General features: G+C 40.7%; 1 protein-coding gene across 6 annotated transcripts in view; it reads right to left on the bottom strand.

The window, feature by feature from the left end:
* DYNC1I1 (dynein cytoplasmic 1 intermediate chain 1) overlaps positions 1-14440 on the bottom strand; it is a 186907-nt gene that overhangs the window by 158975 nt on the left and 13492 nt on the right. For 2 of the 6 annotated variants that reach the window (XM_054273283.1, XM_054273285.1), the window contains exons 2-4: positions 10494-10611; positions 8249-8363; positions 5412-5553 (exon numbers count right to left, since the gene is read on the bottom strand). In XM_054273283.1, the coding sequence (XP_054129258.1) occupies positions 5412-5553; positions 8249-8363; positions 10494-10601 (365 nt within the window). In that variant the 5' untranslated portion in view covers positions 10602-10611. The remainder of the gene's footprint in view (positions 1-5411; positions 5554-8248; positions 8364-10493; positions 10612-14440) is intronic. The other 4 variants (XM_054273284.1, XM_054273286.1, XM_054273287.1 and 1 more) reach the window with 3 other exon arrangements.

Raw genomic sequence — 14440 nt, 5'->3', positions numbered from 1 at the left:
CTTTGAGTAATCCAGTTTCCCTTTATTTTTTGTTTTCTTTGCTACCTAATGCAATGCTCAAGCTCATTCTCACAGGAACTTTCATTAAATATTTAGAGCTTCATCCAAAGAAGGGCTAACCCTGCTTTACTCCAAGTACGCTTCATACACTGAAGTGAATCAATTTCAGTGCATAAAAATTATCTCAAAACCTGTGATATCAAAGGAACAACAACAAAAATCAGGTAGGAGCCATTTAAACCAAGTATTACATTGTGCCCTAATCCAAATAAGAACAATAATTACAGAATGAGTAGCTGTAGCCAAACAAATCCACAGCACAGTCCAATGGGCTATGAGAGAAATAGCACAAAATAATCCGGCTTACATTATTTTAGCAGATAAAGCACCATTTTGAAATAGCCATCTTCTGAAAGAAGCCACTAGAAGATTAATATCTTTGTCTCTATGTGAGCCCACAAAATAATCAGGTACCTAAACTTATGCACAGCAAAATACACAAGTTAGAAAGCAAAAGAGCACAGATAAAATTCTTGCAGAAAGAAGGGCAACCATTAACCTTCACACATCCAAGACAGCAGGGCCTGGTGCAGTTCACTGAGCAGATGGAAGGCAGGAAACCTTACACCCAGTCTAATGGGATTCTCATGTTCCCCACTGCACAGCAGGAAGTGCTGCACACATGGGACTCCACTGGACACACACACACACATAAAATTCACAATAAATGAGATGCTACTGTGCAAACCTACTACTGTAGGATAGTGAAAATAGCTGGGAACATCCTACACGTTCCCAGGAACACATAGGAGCAGTGAAGGACACAGGGCAAAATGGGTCACAGGGATAAATCACACTTCGGTCCCCAAATGGAGCTCCTGCCAGCATGCCCCATGCCAGGTGAGCACAGGACTCCCTGTAGGTAACACAGGCACACACACCAGTGCAGGCTGGTGTGAGCCCTGAAAACTACCCAGCCACAGCAGCACCTCCTCCCAGACAGAGCTGTTTCTGCTGCCTTATGCTGGGTTGGCATGCAAAGTGCAGATGGACCCTACCTGAGCCAGGATAGGAGGTCACTCCAGGGAGCTGCTCAGCCCACAAAACCTTACACTGCACTGCCTGCCCCTGAGGCACTGTACAAGACTGTCCTTGTGCACTTCCTTAGACAACACAAACCCAAAATTCATGGCTGTCAGTGCTGCAAAGACGAGATTTACAAATGCCTAAGGTAGGCTGAGTAGCAGAAAGTACCTCTCCATGGGCACGCTTCATGGGGCCTCAATTATATTAGCTAGTGTCCTCTCTAGCATACTAGGGTAGCAAAAGTTCAGAGTATCCATAAGGGAGATGTTATTACAAAGGAGTTTGAAATTAATAGAGGCAAATTTGTGTTTCACACTGTGCTACAGCATAGGACCTCTCAGCAAATGCCTTTACCTCAGCCCTTTTCTTCACAGGCATTCAAATCTCCACTGAATTTGTGCATGTCTGTGCATTTATAAGATGAACATCAGCATGAGGACACATCAAAATGCTTACAAAATATTTAGCAAACCAAAACACTTATCCTGAAAGAGCCAAGCATACTCTGTTCCAAGGAGAATCTCCATTCAATCCTGCAATGCTGTCTTATGAAAAATGAGTAATGTCTGAATACATCATATAAGAAAGTTCTGTGAAAATGACCCCTCTGTTCAGAGATGGATATCTGCTCAGGCTCTGTAATTTTTCCATCCTCTCTGTATAGCACAAGCAACACAGGCATCAAAAAAAGCAAAGTGGGATGTATAAAACAATGTGGAGACAGGTAAGTTGCTCTCTGAGCAACAACTGGGCTCCAATGAATTGTTCAGTGTAGCCTGGTAACGAAGAGCAGCACCAGAATCAAAGTGTAACACACCTCTGCGTACCCAGAAATGATCCCCAAGACCACAAAAGCAGATATAAAATGTGGCTCTCCTGTCCAACTGAAAGCATTCATCCAGCAGTTTCTAGAACAGCAATCCATCTAACATCTGCTTATTCTTACAGATGCTGTCATGGCTCAGGGGGAAGCTGGAATGCTGCTCAAACCTAATATTTTCCCAAGTGACAAATAGCAAAATGGTGCTAGAGATTAAGCAGTAAAAAAATCCCATAGAAACTTGGGATGAGGAAGACAGAAATGGTTCCACAATTCAGTGCTATTACAAAGTCCACCCCATTTCTTCTCCTAATACAGTGAATGGCATCAGAGAAAAGACAACAGTGCTCTGGCTGTTGTGCTGGAGATAATGGACAATGGTCCTGAGGATAGCAGCACTACTAGTCTGTAGGTCCCATGGCAGAAGTGACTCCTGTGACCATGCAGCTTTTCTTCCTGTGCAACAAAAGGGCTGTACAGCTTTATGAATGAGTTATTGTTTGACCTATTATCTGCCTGTTTGCCACACACATTATCCTGGACAAGCAACAACCAGTGATAGAAGATCCCACAGAGTCTTTAGGTAAATTTGTCTCACTATTGAATTTTTTTCTGCTTTATATTTCTCCAACTTCAATACCAAACACTTTGCTGCTTCCACCTTTTCAGCTGGAGGAGCCTGTTTTTTCCTTTGTAACTATTACACTTCGTGAGAACATTGCCAGTCAGTTTTCATCTTGCAAAGTAAGACTGAGATCTGTGGTTCCAGGACTACAATTACTTAAAAATGTTCAAATTCTCCAGTTTATAAATTTTTTTTCCTGAAAAGCAGATGTCATAAACCTGTGTAAACCTGGCTGAACTACATTCACTTTTATATAAGGCATCACATATGCTTGCTGATCAAAGCATATCTCAAATATACTTGGTGATAATGGGACCAACAGATTAAGTCTGTGAACTACCAGAAGTACCAACAACTGTAAGAAGTATGAGCACGCCCTAGTTCTGTACCAGAATCTGGTCCCTCTCATGGGAACGTATGACGATCTCCTGCATTCCTCAAAGTTTCAACAGAGCCTGTCTCCTGTAACAAGCCAAAATAAGTGACTTCACAGCTTCTATTTTTTTTTTAATATCCATCATCTTCCTCTGGGGAACACTTCAGCAATGAGTAGCCAGACTGCTTGCAGGATTTCTGCCAGGCTGTGTGAGCCTGTCATTCCTGCAGCAGCAACAATGGACAAGCTGTGATCACTGAGACTGGGGCATTAGCAGCCTTGAAACTAATCTGCTCTCCTCTGAAGCCTGAGCTCAGCCTAGAATGGAAAAGGGAAAGATCTAACAAGCGTGATGGCATGGCAGGGGATCCAGCAGAAGTGTCCCCTCTATCGCAGAAAGTGAAATGGAAAAATGAATTAAATTGAAGCAGGATAACCTTGTTTATACAGATAACAGGGAATATATGCAGTAGTCAAAATAAGTTAGATGCATGGTCTGGGCACCTATCAGAGAAAACAGCTGAGGTGGTTTCATCCTATTTACCTATTGTAATGACAGTTCTACATCTTCCTCTCAACATCTGACACTCTTATCACACATGCAGGCCTGAGTGCACCTGTTCACACAAACACTGAGCACATCTACCTGCACCCAGTGACACTAATTCCACTAAACTGCCACTCAATACTACCCACTGGTTGCAGACATTCCCCAGGGCCTGGACCAGACATCATTTCCATTACAAACCAATCACTCCAGGCAAAGATCTGCAAGCAGCCTTCCTGGCACACAGCACAGCCCTTTCAATACCTGAGAATATGCCAAGCAAACTGGGACACTACAAGCAAGGTCTCAGGATTCCCACTGAATTTGTAGCACAGCCACAAGAAGCTGGAAAATGGATCCAAAGTGAAAGCCCAGAATGCAGAACATCATGAGCTCAGAAGGAGGGGAAAAACTCCATTCTCCTCTGAAAGGACACGTGGTCATGTGCTTTCATTGTTTGCTGCTGACAGAGAGCCAAAGAGCTAGCGTGGGTAACAGCCAAATAAATTCTTCCAAGAGCCTTTTTTTTACCTTAGTAGTAAAAAAGTTACAGCATTAAGGTTCAGAGGAAAAGCAGGAATTCAGAAGTCTCAACCCAGTTTTGTCAGAGCTTCACACAGGACTATGGTAAATAGCTTCATACTGAACAGCAGGGTGTACTTTGCTTAAAAAGGATTTTTGTTCTACTCAAAGCACTTTGACTTGCTGAAATCTACTGCATTTACTTATGAAGGCAGAATTACACTATTTTCTCTCTTTTAAACTGCTACATCTTACAGGCTAGGGCTTTTCACTTAGCAACCCCCACTTCTAGAGAGTAGACCTGGGAGCAGGGCTGAGCTGATTTAGTAGCAGCTGTGCATCATCCACATCACAAGGGAGAGTGTCTGCATCTGGCTGAAGGGGACACAACATACTCTCTGCTATGGAAGTGTGATTTCACTAAGCAGCAGGATGGTGTGGCATGAAATCTGGTGACCTGAAGCTCTGTTACATTACAGTCTATGTCTGGAGAGGCATTCTATGATGTCTACTGAGCACTGTTAACTACAGAGAGCAATCACTGTGCTGTCAAGCCATTAGCAGTCTTGGCTCACAGACTGGATGAGCTGGCAGCTCAGCCCCACGTTGAATTAGTGTGATACAAAAAGAGCTATTAGGATCTGTCTTTTACATTTCTCAAAACGTACATTATAGCTGCTTGCACCTCTTCTTACTTGAACATACCCTTCTTTACCAGCAGCATCCTCACATTCTCCTTTCTTTTCTATTCCAGAGAAGGAATTCTTTTGGGATTGCCACTTCATTTTTTATTTTCCCGATGGAAACAAAAATAAGATTACTCTTGTTTCCATCCCTCACACACATTCCACTTTCCAACAAGAACAGAGCTGCTTCCCTTCCATTCTGTATGAAACTCTCCAGTATCCAGAATTTCCAAGGCAGAATTGCCAGTGGGTCCTGGGATGTTTCAGCCTGCTCCTGTCCAAGCTCTTCTCTGCCACTGTCAGTGGCACACACTGCAATGAGCAGCCACAGCAACCTGAGGCAACCTGGTGTTACATGAGGAGGAATGCCAAGGGGACTGGTTATGTGAACAGAGAGAACTCAGCATGAATAACAGGTTCTACCCCTGGGCACATCTCCCTTCTGTTTAGTGTATTTCCAAACAGCATGAGAGCTTCCTGTAGGCCACTTCAGAGGTGTAAATTCAGCTCTTGCTTCCACTATAAGGTTTGGGGCTCAGAGTTAAAGATCCATTTGTTGCATGCATTTATTTGCCTCACATCTAAGACCACTCTTGCTGGATGGTAGCACCCAGTGGACAATGCAGAAACAAACATACGCATTCAATACAGCATGTTCTTATTTACAGCAGAAAAGGAAAAAATGGGCAAGTAAGAGCAGAGTGAAAAAAACCTCACATTTATTCAAGTCTGTTAACTCTGTGTCTTACCTTCCTATGGGTCCCAGATCCCCTGAGTCCTGGCTGCCTGCGTCACTGGGTGTGCTCACTGATTTCGAAGAGGGAGACATAGGGGTTGGGACTAAATAATGAAAATAACAGGTATCCCATGTTAACACATGCAGCGACTGCACTGATGAAGAGCAGTGTCAGACAAATCAAAACCAATGGACCAAAATGACAGTGGATGGATGAGTAGGAGAGTTTGAAATGGTGAAAGCAAATAAGGAAGGAAAGAAAAAGAAAAGGAAGAGAGTCAAGTGAATTTTAAGTCTTCTGGAAGTGTTAAAACTGACATGTATCTAGACAGGACTGAAAGCCCAATGGGAATCTACAGCTAATCAATGGAGAAGATACCTGTGGAAATAAAATAGCACTTGTTTGCTTGAGTCTGGTTTGAAGTTGACTTGCAAAAGATTTTAAAGATATGAAGAAGTATCAGGGGCTTGTCTTGTCAAAATCTAAGTGAACTCTTCTGGTAAAGTCACGTAGGCAACAGAACAAGCATACTTTTCAAATTCTGAATTTAAATCAAAAGCCAGTGTCCATTAGATATGCTCTAAGGCTGCAGTGTGGAAATGACATAAAAAAAAAAAAGCTAAATAAGGAAATCAGCTAAGTTAAAATCATTTCCCGAAGGTGCTGAGAAGACACAGTTTACTTGGTGATTGTTTTCTTAAGTAATGTAGGTCATATAAAATTTCCATTTTGGATGGGACATGATTTCAACACTCAAGGAAAAGTTTCCCTTGGTTTAGACACTATTTGCCCAAGCTCTTGAAATGATTTTCTCTTTGCCTTGCCAGGGCTTTTGAAGCATATTTCATGCAAAGGCAGTTTTGTTTCCTGAAACAGGAAAGGAAGATCATAGCTCAAGGTCAGCCTGAGTTAAAGCTCTTCAGCAAAGAAATAATAAATAAAAGAGTAAAAATATCCTGATTTCTTTTAAAATGGTTTCTCAAAAATATTAAAAATTAAGAGATGGCTCCAGTCAAGATTTAAAGCAAGTATTCTTCAAAGCAGCCACATTGAATAAAACACAAAAAGAGAGGGTTTTTTTTAATGCAAAAGCAATGTTTCCATTTGGTTCAAATCATGTGCATTTCTTTTTATAGATTTAACAGAGTAAAACTTTAAAATACTTTGTTATGCCTTACAATGTATAATGACAGACCTGTCAAGAGAGGCGGATTTTCCATATGGTCAAGCATTTAATGCAGATTCTCCCTAGAGACTGTCACAGAAATGACTGCAGCATGAAAAGTGAATTCATCTTTGTGACAGCCCTTTGGCAGGTTACAGGTATGTCTGGTTGTTTACATATTCCATATTCACAGTGAGACCTGGCCTCATGTGAAGGTGGAATTAAATCCTCCTTTCTATATTAATTGTGAGTGTATGCAAAGGGAACAAAAGAGAAAAAAACACTATTTTTAACTAAAAGGAATAATCTTTCATATGAATTTATGTGTTCCTTTGACAGTACCAAACATAAAAAAATACCTATGATAAAAACTGATAACTTGCAACATGAATATATGTGTTTGGTTAATAAAATCATAAGGACATATATACTCCATCTTACATAAAAATGAGTATTTTTAATGCTATATCTGATTTTATCTTGGACCTTACTTTTGTATCATGATATAATTTAATAAATATATATAATATAAAATATATTAAATATAATATTTAATAAATATACATTAAAATAGCCTAACCATTACTTGTCAGACAATTATTCTGAGAAGTAGGGTTTTAAACATCTAAAAGTTTTAGTCACTCTACCATAACTTATAAAAATAGTAACTTTTCTCAATGAATGTTGGTTGATGCAAGTAATTAATTCAAATTCCAATTCAGAATGTCACTATCTACTTGCATATGCACCCAGGCATCTGTATAAGGTGCTTTCCTAAACCAAAACTTCACCATTTCATCAAATTTGAAGCTTCTTCTATATATTACTGGCAAGAATAACCACGGGTAAAATCCTAGATTCAGTCACAATGAACTTAATGAAAAGGCTTGATAGCTTCAGGGAGGCCAAGGTTTTAGCTAAAAAATTTGGGAGTGATCCCAAATTTGAGGGAGAGGGGAAGGGGAAGGGGAAGGAAAGAGTGGGAAGGGGAAGGGGAAGGGGAAGGGGAAGGGGAAGGGGAAGGGGAAGGAAAGAGGGGAAATGGAAGGAAATCTCTCACTGCAGGATCATTCAATAAATGAGGCAGATCTTAATCAAGGCAGTCCATATTCAGGTACTCTATGTGTTTTTAAACTGAAGCCTTCAGGTTCTAGAACTAAAACATAAAAACCAAAAAAGATGTCAAGCGGACGAAACCAGAGCAAAAATTTACAATAGTGTCTGTTGATAAGTGTTTTTCTATTTGTGATTTGTTTTTTTTATTTTGCTTCTCCTAATTTTAAAAGAATCACAGTGGGAGTTCCCACATAACTATGTGCCTCCTTCCTTACAAATGCTTAATTTGAATTTTTGAAACAAAACTTGGGGCTAATGAAGTTAGCACTTATATTTTTGAGTGAGAAGAAAAAACAGTCCATCAGAAAAGAAATCACTGCTGGTATGCAAAACCAACCTGCATTATGTTCATAAAAAATTCTTGAAGAAATGAAACAGATGTGTTTGGCAATGACAAGTACTCAAAATGCCATGAGCTTGTATACGTGAATGGTATGGCAGGCATTCAAACAGAAGAGTTCACTTCACTAATACAGCCAAAAATCAAAAAAGCCAAGCATGCTTTAGTAGAAAGAAAGCATTAGTTGTGGCAAGGCTGAATGCTTTACAGTATGCTTCTCTTAAATACCTAGAGGTGGTTCTGGGGATATGCCAATGCTCTGTAACAAAGCTTCTGTCTCTCTTCTTTTACGGTCTAGGTCAGAATCCTCCTGAGCTGGCTCCTTCTTCTGCTGTAGATCAGCCTGAGTTAAACCAGAAGAAAACAGAAAAGTTTATTTCATATATAATCAGCTCTAGCAATTAAATGTGTGGAAATATTTGTATGCACTACTGCTTAGGTACAATTTGAAATTCATTTTGATACTTTTAGGTAATTTATAACTTAGATAATTTATGCTGTATATATCAGCAACAGTATTTTTTCCCTAAATGGATGGTAAAACTGGTTTTTGCAAGGATATATGCAGGAATTTTTACAGGACAACAATGGAAGTTTTCTGCCTTTCACTCAGTAGGTGCAACTTATTCAACTAACATAAAAGCTGACCATAAAACAACAAGTATCATTACCCTGAATAAAACTGGTCCTTTCCTACTTACTTCAGAATCAAGAAAAAAATTTCATTGCATTTCAGTGATGTAGCTTAAGGTCCTACATTTGCTTCCAAGCACTTGCTGGGAAAAGAAATACTGACTCATTAGCTTCAATATCCAAGAGGTGCAAAGGAAAGAACTGACATCTCTAAACCAGGACTTTGGCAGCCCTTGGCCCACTAAATGTCCACGAGACCCTTCCCTCTCTGCCTAGCTATCTCTACCTCCTTGGAGCTTCCACACATTAGCCTTCTCCCACGCTGCTCTGTGGAAATCTAAAAACAGTAGGAGCACCTGCATTTGCCAGAATCCCACAATGAGGCTGCCCTTTCTGCTGAAACCAGAGTGTTGGAAAAGAGGACTTGCACAGTTCCTCAGACTGGTGTTGATCTTGGTGCAGGCACAACAGAAAACCTGGAAATTCAGACTACTCATGTTCTCCAGTTCAGAGACAGGAAACATTGATTTTATAGTCAAGGCCCAGGCATATTCCTGTGCTCAGCTCTTCCTACGAACTATCTCACAGCTTGTAGGTTTGTAGACAGCTCCCCTGCACCAGTGTGAATGGCCAAGCACCTTTGTGAGTGTCAGCCTTCACTCCTGGGCCCATGTGGCACCACAGCACAGCCCACTTACACAACTATGCACGGCAGCATAGTTGCAGACGTGGCTCTAGGGGCAAATGAAAAGTTCCAACCACCACAAGTTCTCCATGAGGCATAAAGTCAGAGTCAGGGGACAAAGAGAAAGGACCTAAGAGCTCCCTCGAGCCATTAGCTTGGCCCCTGCCCCTCTAGTTCTTTATTAATGAACCCTGAAATCATTACCATTTAAAGATCGGCTTATGGAGGACTTCCCCAGTGAGTCCGGGAGCCTCACCGGGGCGTGTGCTGTAACTGCACAAATGTGGCTCAAATGAAAAAAGATTAAAAAGACAGCCAAAACTGGAATGCTGATTTCTTGGATCACATCACATTTCCACGGTAATTCCATGAAATTCATGTACAATATTAAAGTGTCAGTTTAAAAGGAAACCAGTTATTAGTAAAGGATAACAGGTGCTTTAAACTATAGTAAGTGTTGACATTTGAAGGAAAGGAAGCATAATCACTTAATGCTTCTCTGACTTTGCATGAAAATGAATATCCACTCCCTGTCAATTCTCACCTCTATTCCACTAAGTGACTGAATAAAAAGAAGTACAAATCCCTTAATGATAAACCTAATGCATATTGTCAAGGACAAATAAACTAATATGTCAATCAAACTTTAACAGAACTGAAAGATGCACCCATGCCAGAAGATGAAAATGCAATTGCAATTATGTTTTACTTTACTGGAGAATAATAATTGTAAACCTGTTACCTTAGCTAGTAATCAAACTAGTCTTCGGAGTACAAAAATACATATTTAGATTGTAATGGCTTGAAAAAATGTGAGTCCTCTTTCTGTCTTTGCCCACTCTCCACTCCCTTTCCATTGAAGGAGAGCCCAGGAAAAAGCATTGTGGCAAATCAATTTTTCTTTCTCCATACACATGCACATCATGTTGTCTAAACTGTTGTCATTTGACAGTGCCGTGGTTTTAAAAGCAATTGCCTCACCCCAACATTCTTGACTAAAAATAAGCTTTTTGATTTTCAGGTTAGTCTGACATGGGTTTGAGTATCTCATTCCACATGACAGATACCTTGGAGCATACAATACTGAGATGTCAAAACCTCAGCAAGCCCCTTTTGCAAGCATAAGCTATCTAAAAGATGATTTTGCAGATTTACCTCTTTTTTCTTCCTTTCTTCCTCCTTCCGTTTCTTTTCTTCTCTTATCTGAGCCAAACGTTGTTTTTTGCGCTCAAGTTCTGCTTTTAGGTCACTTTTGTCTGACATTTTGACTCTGCTGGAAACAAAAATAGGGAAATCAAGGTGAAAATTGAATGATTATCCTATTTACTGAAAAAAAAGGACAGTTAATTATATCAAAATGAGGGCTTCTAAAATTGCAACAGATATATTTCTATATAAACACTGGTCCTTGGACTATATTGACATTGTAGGAAGTGGAATATTTTCTTCACAATTTTCATTTCAAGAAACTAGACCTGAATATCACCAAATGTGGAATATATTTTCAGACTCCCTCTACTACAAAATTACCTTTGTGAAGCAAGCCTATTGCTGCTCAAAATAATGCTTACAAAGTGAAGCTAAAATCTTTTGATTTCCATGGTCCTCAGCAGCTCTGGCAGAGTGTAGAGCTCAGATCCACAAATTGATTCCAAGTACCAGAATCAGAGCTGCCCCAAACAGCCCCGTACTTCCTAGACAAGTAATAATTTCACTTGCAAAAATGGAAACAGGAGAGTTTTTGCTTATGCAGGTGCTTTGTACAGCTGCCGAGCAGGATCCCCTGTCCCACCAACACAGTCCCACACAGACCATCAGCTCAGTCTCAGTGTCCTGCTCACATGCACCCCTCCAGAGAGCACTCTCACCAAGCTCTGAGCTATCCTGCCCAGGAATCTCCTCCACCCTTTCCAGGGAAAGATGGGCCATTCCTCAGGAAGCTGCAGACAAGGCTCCAAACCCCAGCAAATCAATGTTTCTCTTTAATGAAGAAGCACATTGCTCTGCCAACAGTCTCATGTTCAGCTCATCTTTCCAAGAGGCAGGAGACATGCCTAACACTCCTGATTTGATGCCAACCACACAAACTTGGCAAAAACATTTCATCTGAAATACTGAAGGACCTCTTCCACCATTTAAAACCACTTTTCTTTAGAATAGGGACGTGAAGCCACAAATACTCTGTCTTTTAAATCTCTGTCAGCCTATGCTGATGTACATGAGCCTTGAAAATGAAGGGTAAGGAAATAAAAAGTCATTCTATACAGATATAGGGCCAGATCTTTAAAGAAAATATACCAATCTTTTTCTACAGTTGTAAAACCTCACCAGTGTTGCACAAATCCATAAATTAAGTCACGGATTATTTATTGATTTTCTAACATCATAATCATTATGAACTGTAATCTAACTGTATCAATACTGATTTTCTTATTAGGACTTTGTTTCAAGGACAGTTCTGACTAATATAGACATTCATGAAGACAGTGAACTGTGCTTTTCCTGTTCACACATCACTGATCATATCCTCTGCTGCAACTCCAGATCAATCAGATCAATGGCAGTGCCATGTACACGCAATGGAAGTCTATTGTTCTCTTGAGGCATGGGAAATTTGAATGTCAACTCTGTTAGCATAATGAGAACTCTACTCATATTACAGCCTGGATGGGTGGATGACCAGAGAGTAAAATTATCTGCTAAAAATTACATGGCATTTTTACCCATCATGAATTTCACTGCACACATCAACTTCCTCCTCAAAATGATAAAAGCCTGATAGTTAGCCTGTGACATGGAGGATATTGCCAACAAAACACCACCTGCACATTAAGCACAATCTTGGCCCCAGATGCTCTGTTGTATTTGCAAGCATTTCCCATAAAGGGAAGAATAGAATCACATTTGGAATCAGACAAGGAAACCATTTAATGAAAAGGACAGGCATAAGAGCAGCTCAAGCTCCAGCTCACACTGACACAGATTCTGCACTTCAGCAGAGCTGCCCATGCTGGCAAGGCACCCTTTCAAGGCCAGGGGACTCTGGTTCCATCCACAACTGCCAGCAAATGGTATAGGAAGGACAAATGCTATCAGAAGGACAGCTGCCAGCCAGTGGGACCACTGGATACACTGGCTGCATGCGGAGGATCACCATTTCTTTATTCCTCTATCACTCTCATCCATAGTGGTATGCCTATCAACTGGAGAAATCAAAACTGTCAGAAGAAAAATTACATTTGCTATCAGGAAAAGTAAGCAGTAGCACCTTAAACAACATTAATCTGTGTGATCAGCTGACATCAGTGAGTTATTTTTTACATGAGAAATGCCCAGAGAAAAAAGCCAAGCATTTTAATGGCAGTGCAGGTAATGTTTTGCCTACCAATCTGTTCAGGATTTCCGTGCCTCTTTTAGATATGGCTGAAATCCCATTTGAAGTCATTTTCCTAATCTGTTGCACACATTTGAATTCTGATTATGAAGTTACCCCTCAGAGCCCTTTGGATTGGATAGAGTTTTTGCATCCTTTTAGTTCTGCAGTTTGGCAACAGAGAGAGAGCTGCTGTTTCCGTGCAAAAAATATGCAAATGCATTTTAAGGCTCCTGACAGAAACCCTGAGGGTTTGGCATCCCTTTCAAGCTGTTTGTCAGATATCAATGAATGGCTTTCTAAAAATTCATTCCCTTAATGCCAGGGAAGCTAACTAGCTTTTCCCCTGATTTGAGCATCAATGGTTAAGTGCCTGGCCCCTCTTTTACAATGCTCCAGTCAGGGTGATCAAATCCTATTATAACTTTGCTCTATTTTTAACAAAATAGATCTTACATACAACAAAGAGGATGTATTAAATTTCCTTCAAAGAATGTTGCCAGAGCTCAGTTATAGACTTTCATCCTGAATATATTATAGTCATGCCTGAGCCCCCCAGACAGCTTACCAACCTGCAGACTGGCTATTTACAATTTTAGCACAAATTGAACACCAAGGGTGGGTAAACAAGGGTGTGTAACCACCTTTCTTAGATGCCAGCAAACTGGTAGCAAGCAAGGAAGCAAATGTAATTATCACTCTGCTTGGCATGAACCATGGAGTTAACACTGTTCATTCCTGGGAGCAAATTTCTAGCAAGTGCCATTCTGAGTGCCAAAAGGCAGCCCACACCAAGAGAGATAAGGGCAAACAGTAAAAGAGATTTACTTTTAACATTCTCTTTGGTGCAGAATGACAGCCCAAGGCTTATGCACAACCTAATCTCCAGCCTAGGAGAATGCACTGGTCAGAGGAATCCCTAAGGAGCACATTTTGTACTGAAGCAATTAAATCCCCTGTGTGGGAGAAGAAACACAGAGGAATAAACACACTGAATGTTGAGTAAGTGTAGAAATAATTATCATAGCAGGGCAACAGCCTGGGGCTCCCCTGTTCAAGGGAGATGCATATTCTTAGATCTTAGATCAATTTTTTATTTGTTTGGCTGAGTTTATTGTCATGGTTTTAAAAGGAGAGAGTCCTCCCACTGCAGAAGAGCTTACCACACATGCTAGCACAAGTTCTTTTTATCAGGACCTTGCACAGAGAGCACCTGCCTGAATACTTAGAGAAAATTCTCCTTCCTTTGAGATAGTTGGCTCCTCATGGCATGCCTTTTAATGAAACGGAGTGCTCCATTTCAAGATGTCAGTTTTCCTCATGAGGATTAAACATGCCTCTTAGGCTTGGAAACACAGTTAATTCCACTTACACACCAGACCCAGCGTGATGGCAGCTCCCCAAGCCTGTGCACGTGCAGCACTGGCTGCCAGGGACTGCTTTCTGGGACTCCACCATCTTCTGGCTCAGCTCACAGCATCCTGGATGCCCACTGTGTACATGCAGAGCTATCCCTACCATCAGTACAGGTAAAATCAAAAGAATCTGTGTATCCCAGGATGTGATTCCACTTTTCCCAAAGCAAATGTTTAAAATCAGCTAAGATCAAACATGCCCCAAAGTCATCAATTCCTCTTTAATGATGATAAAAGGCCCTGGGTGATCTGCATTAAGTTCTAGAAATCTCCATTGTAAATGCCTCAGACAGAGTGAGAAGAATCCTGTCCTT

Source organism: Melozone crissalis, unplaced genomic scaffold, assembly GCF_028551555.1.
Source record: "Melozone crissalis strain CALT ecotype California unplaced genomic scaffold, PUWL_Pcris_2 ptg000016l_1, whole genome shotgun sequence".
NCBI classification, from domain to species: domain Eukaryota; kingdom Metazoa; phylum Chordata; class Aves; order Passeriformes; family Passerellidae; genus Melozone; species Melozone crissalis.
Note: the sequence above shows the minus strand (reverse complement) of the source record. Positions and strands in the feature narration are given on the sequence as shown.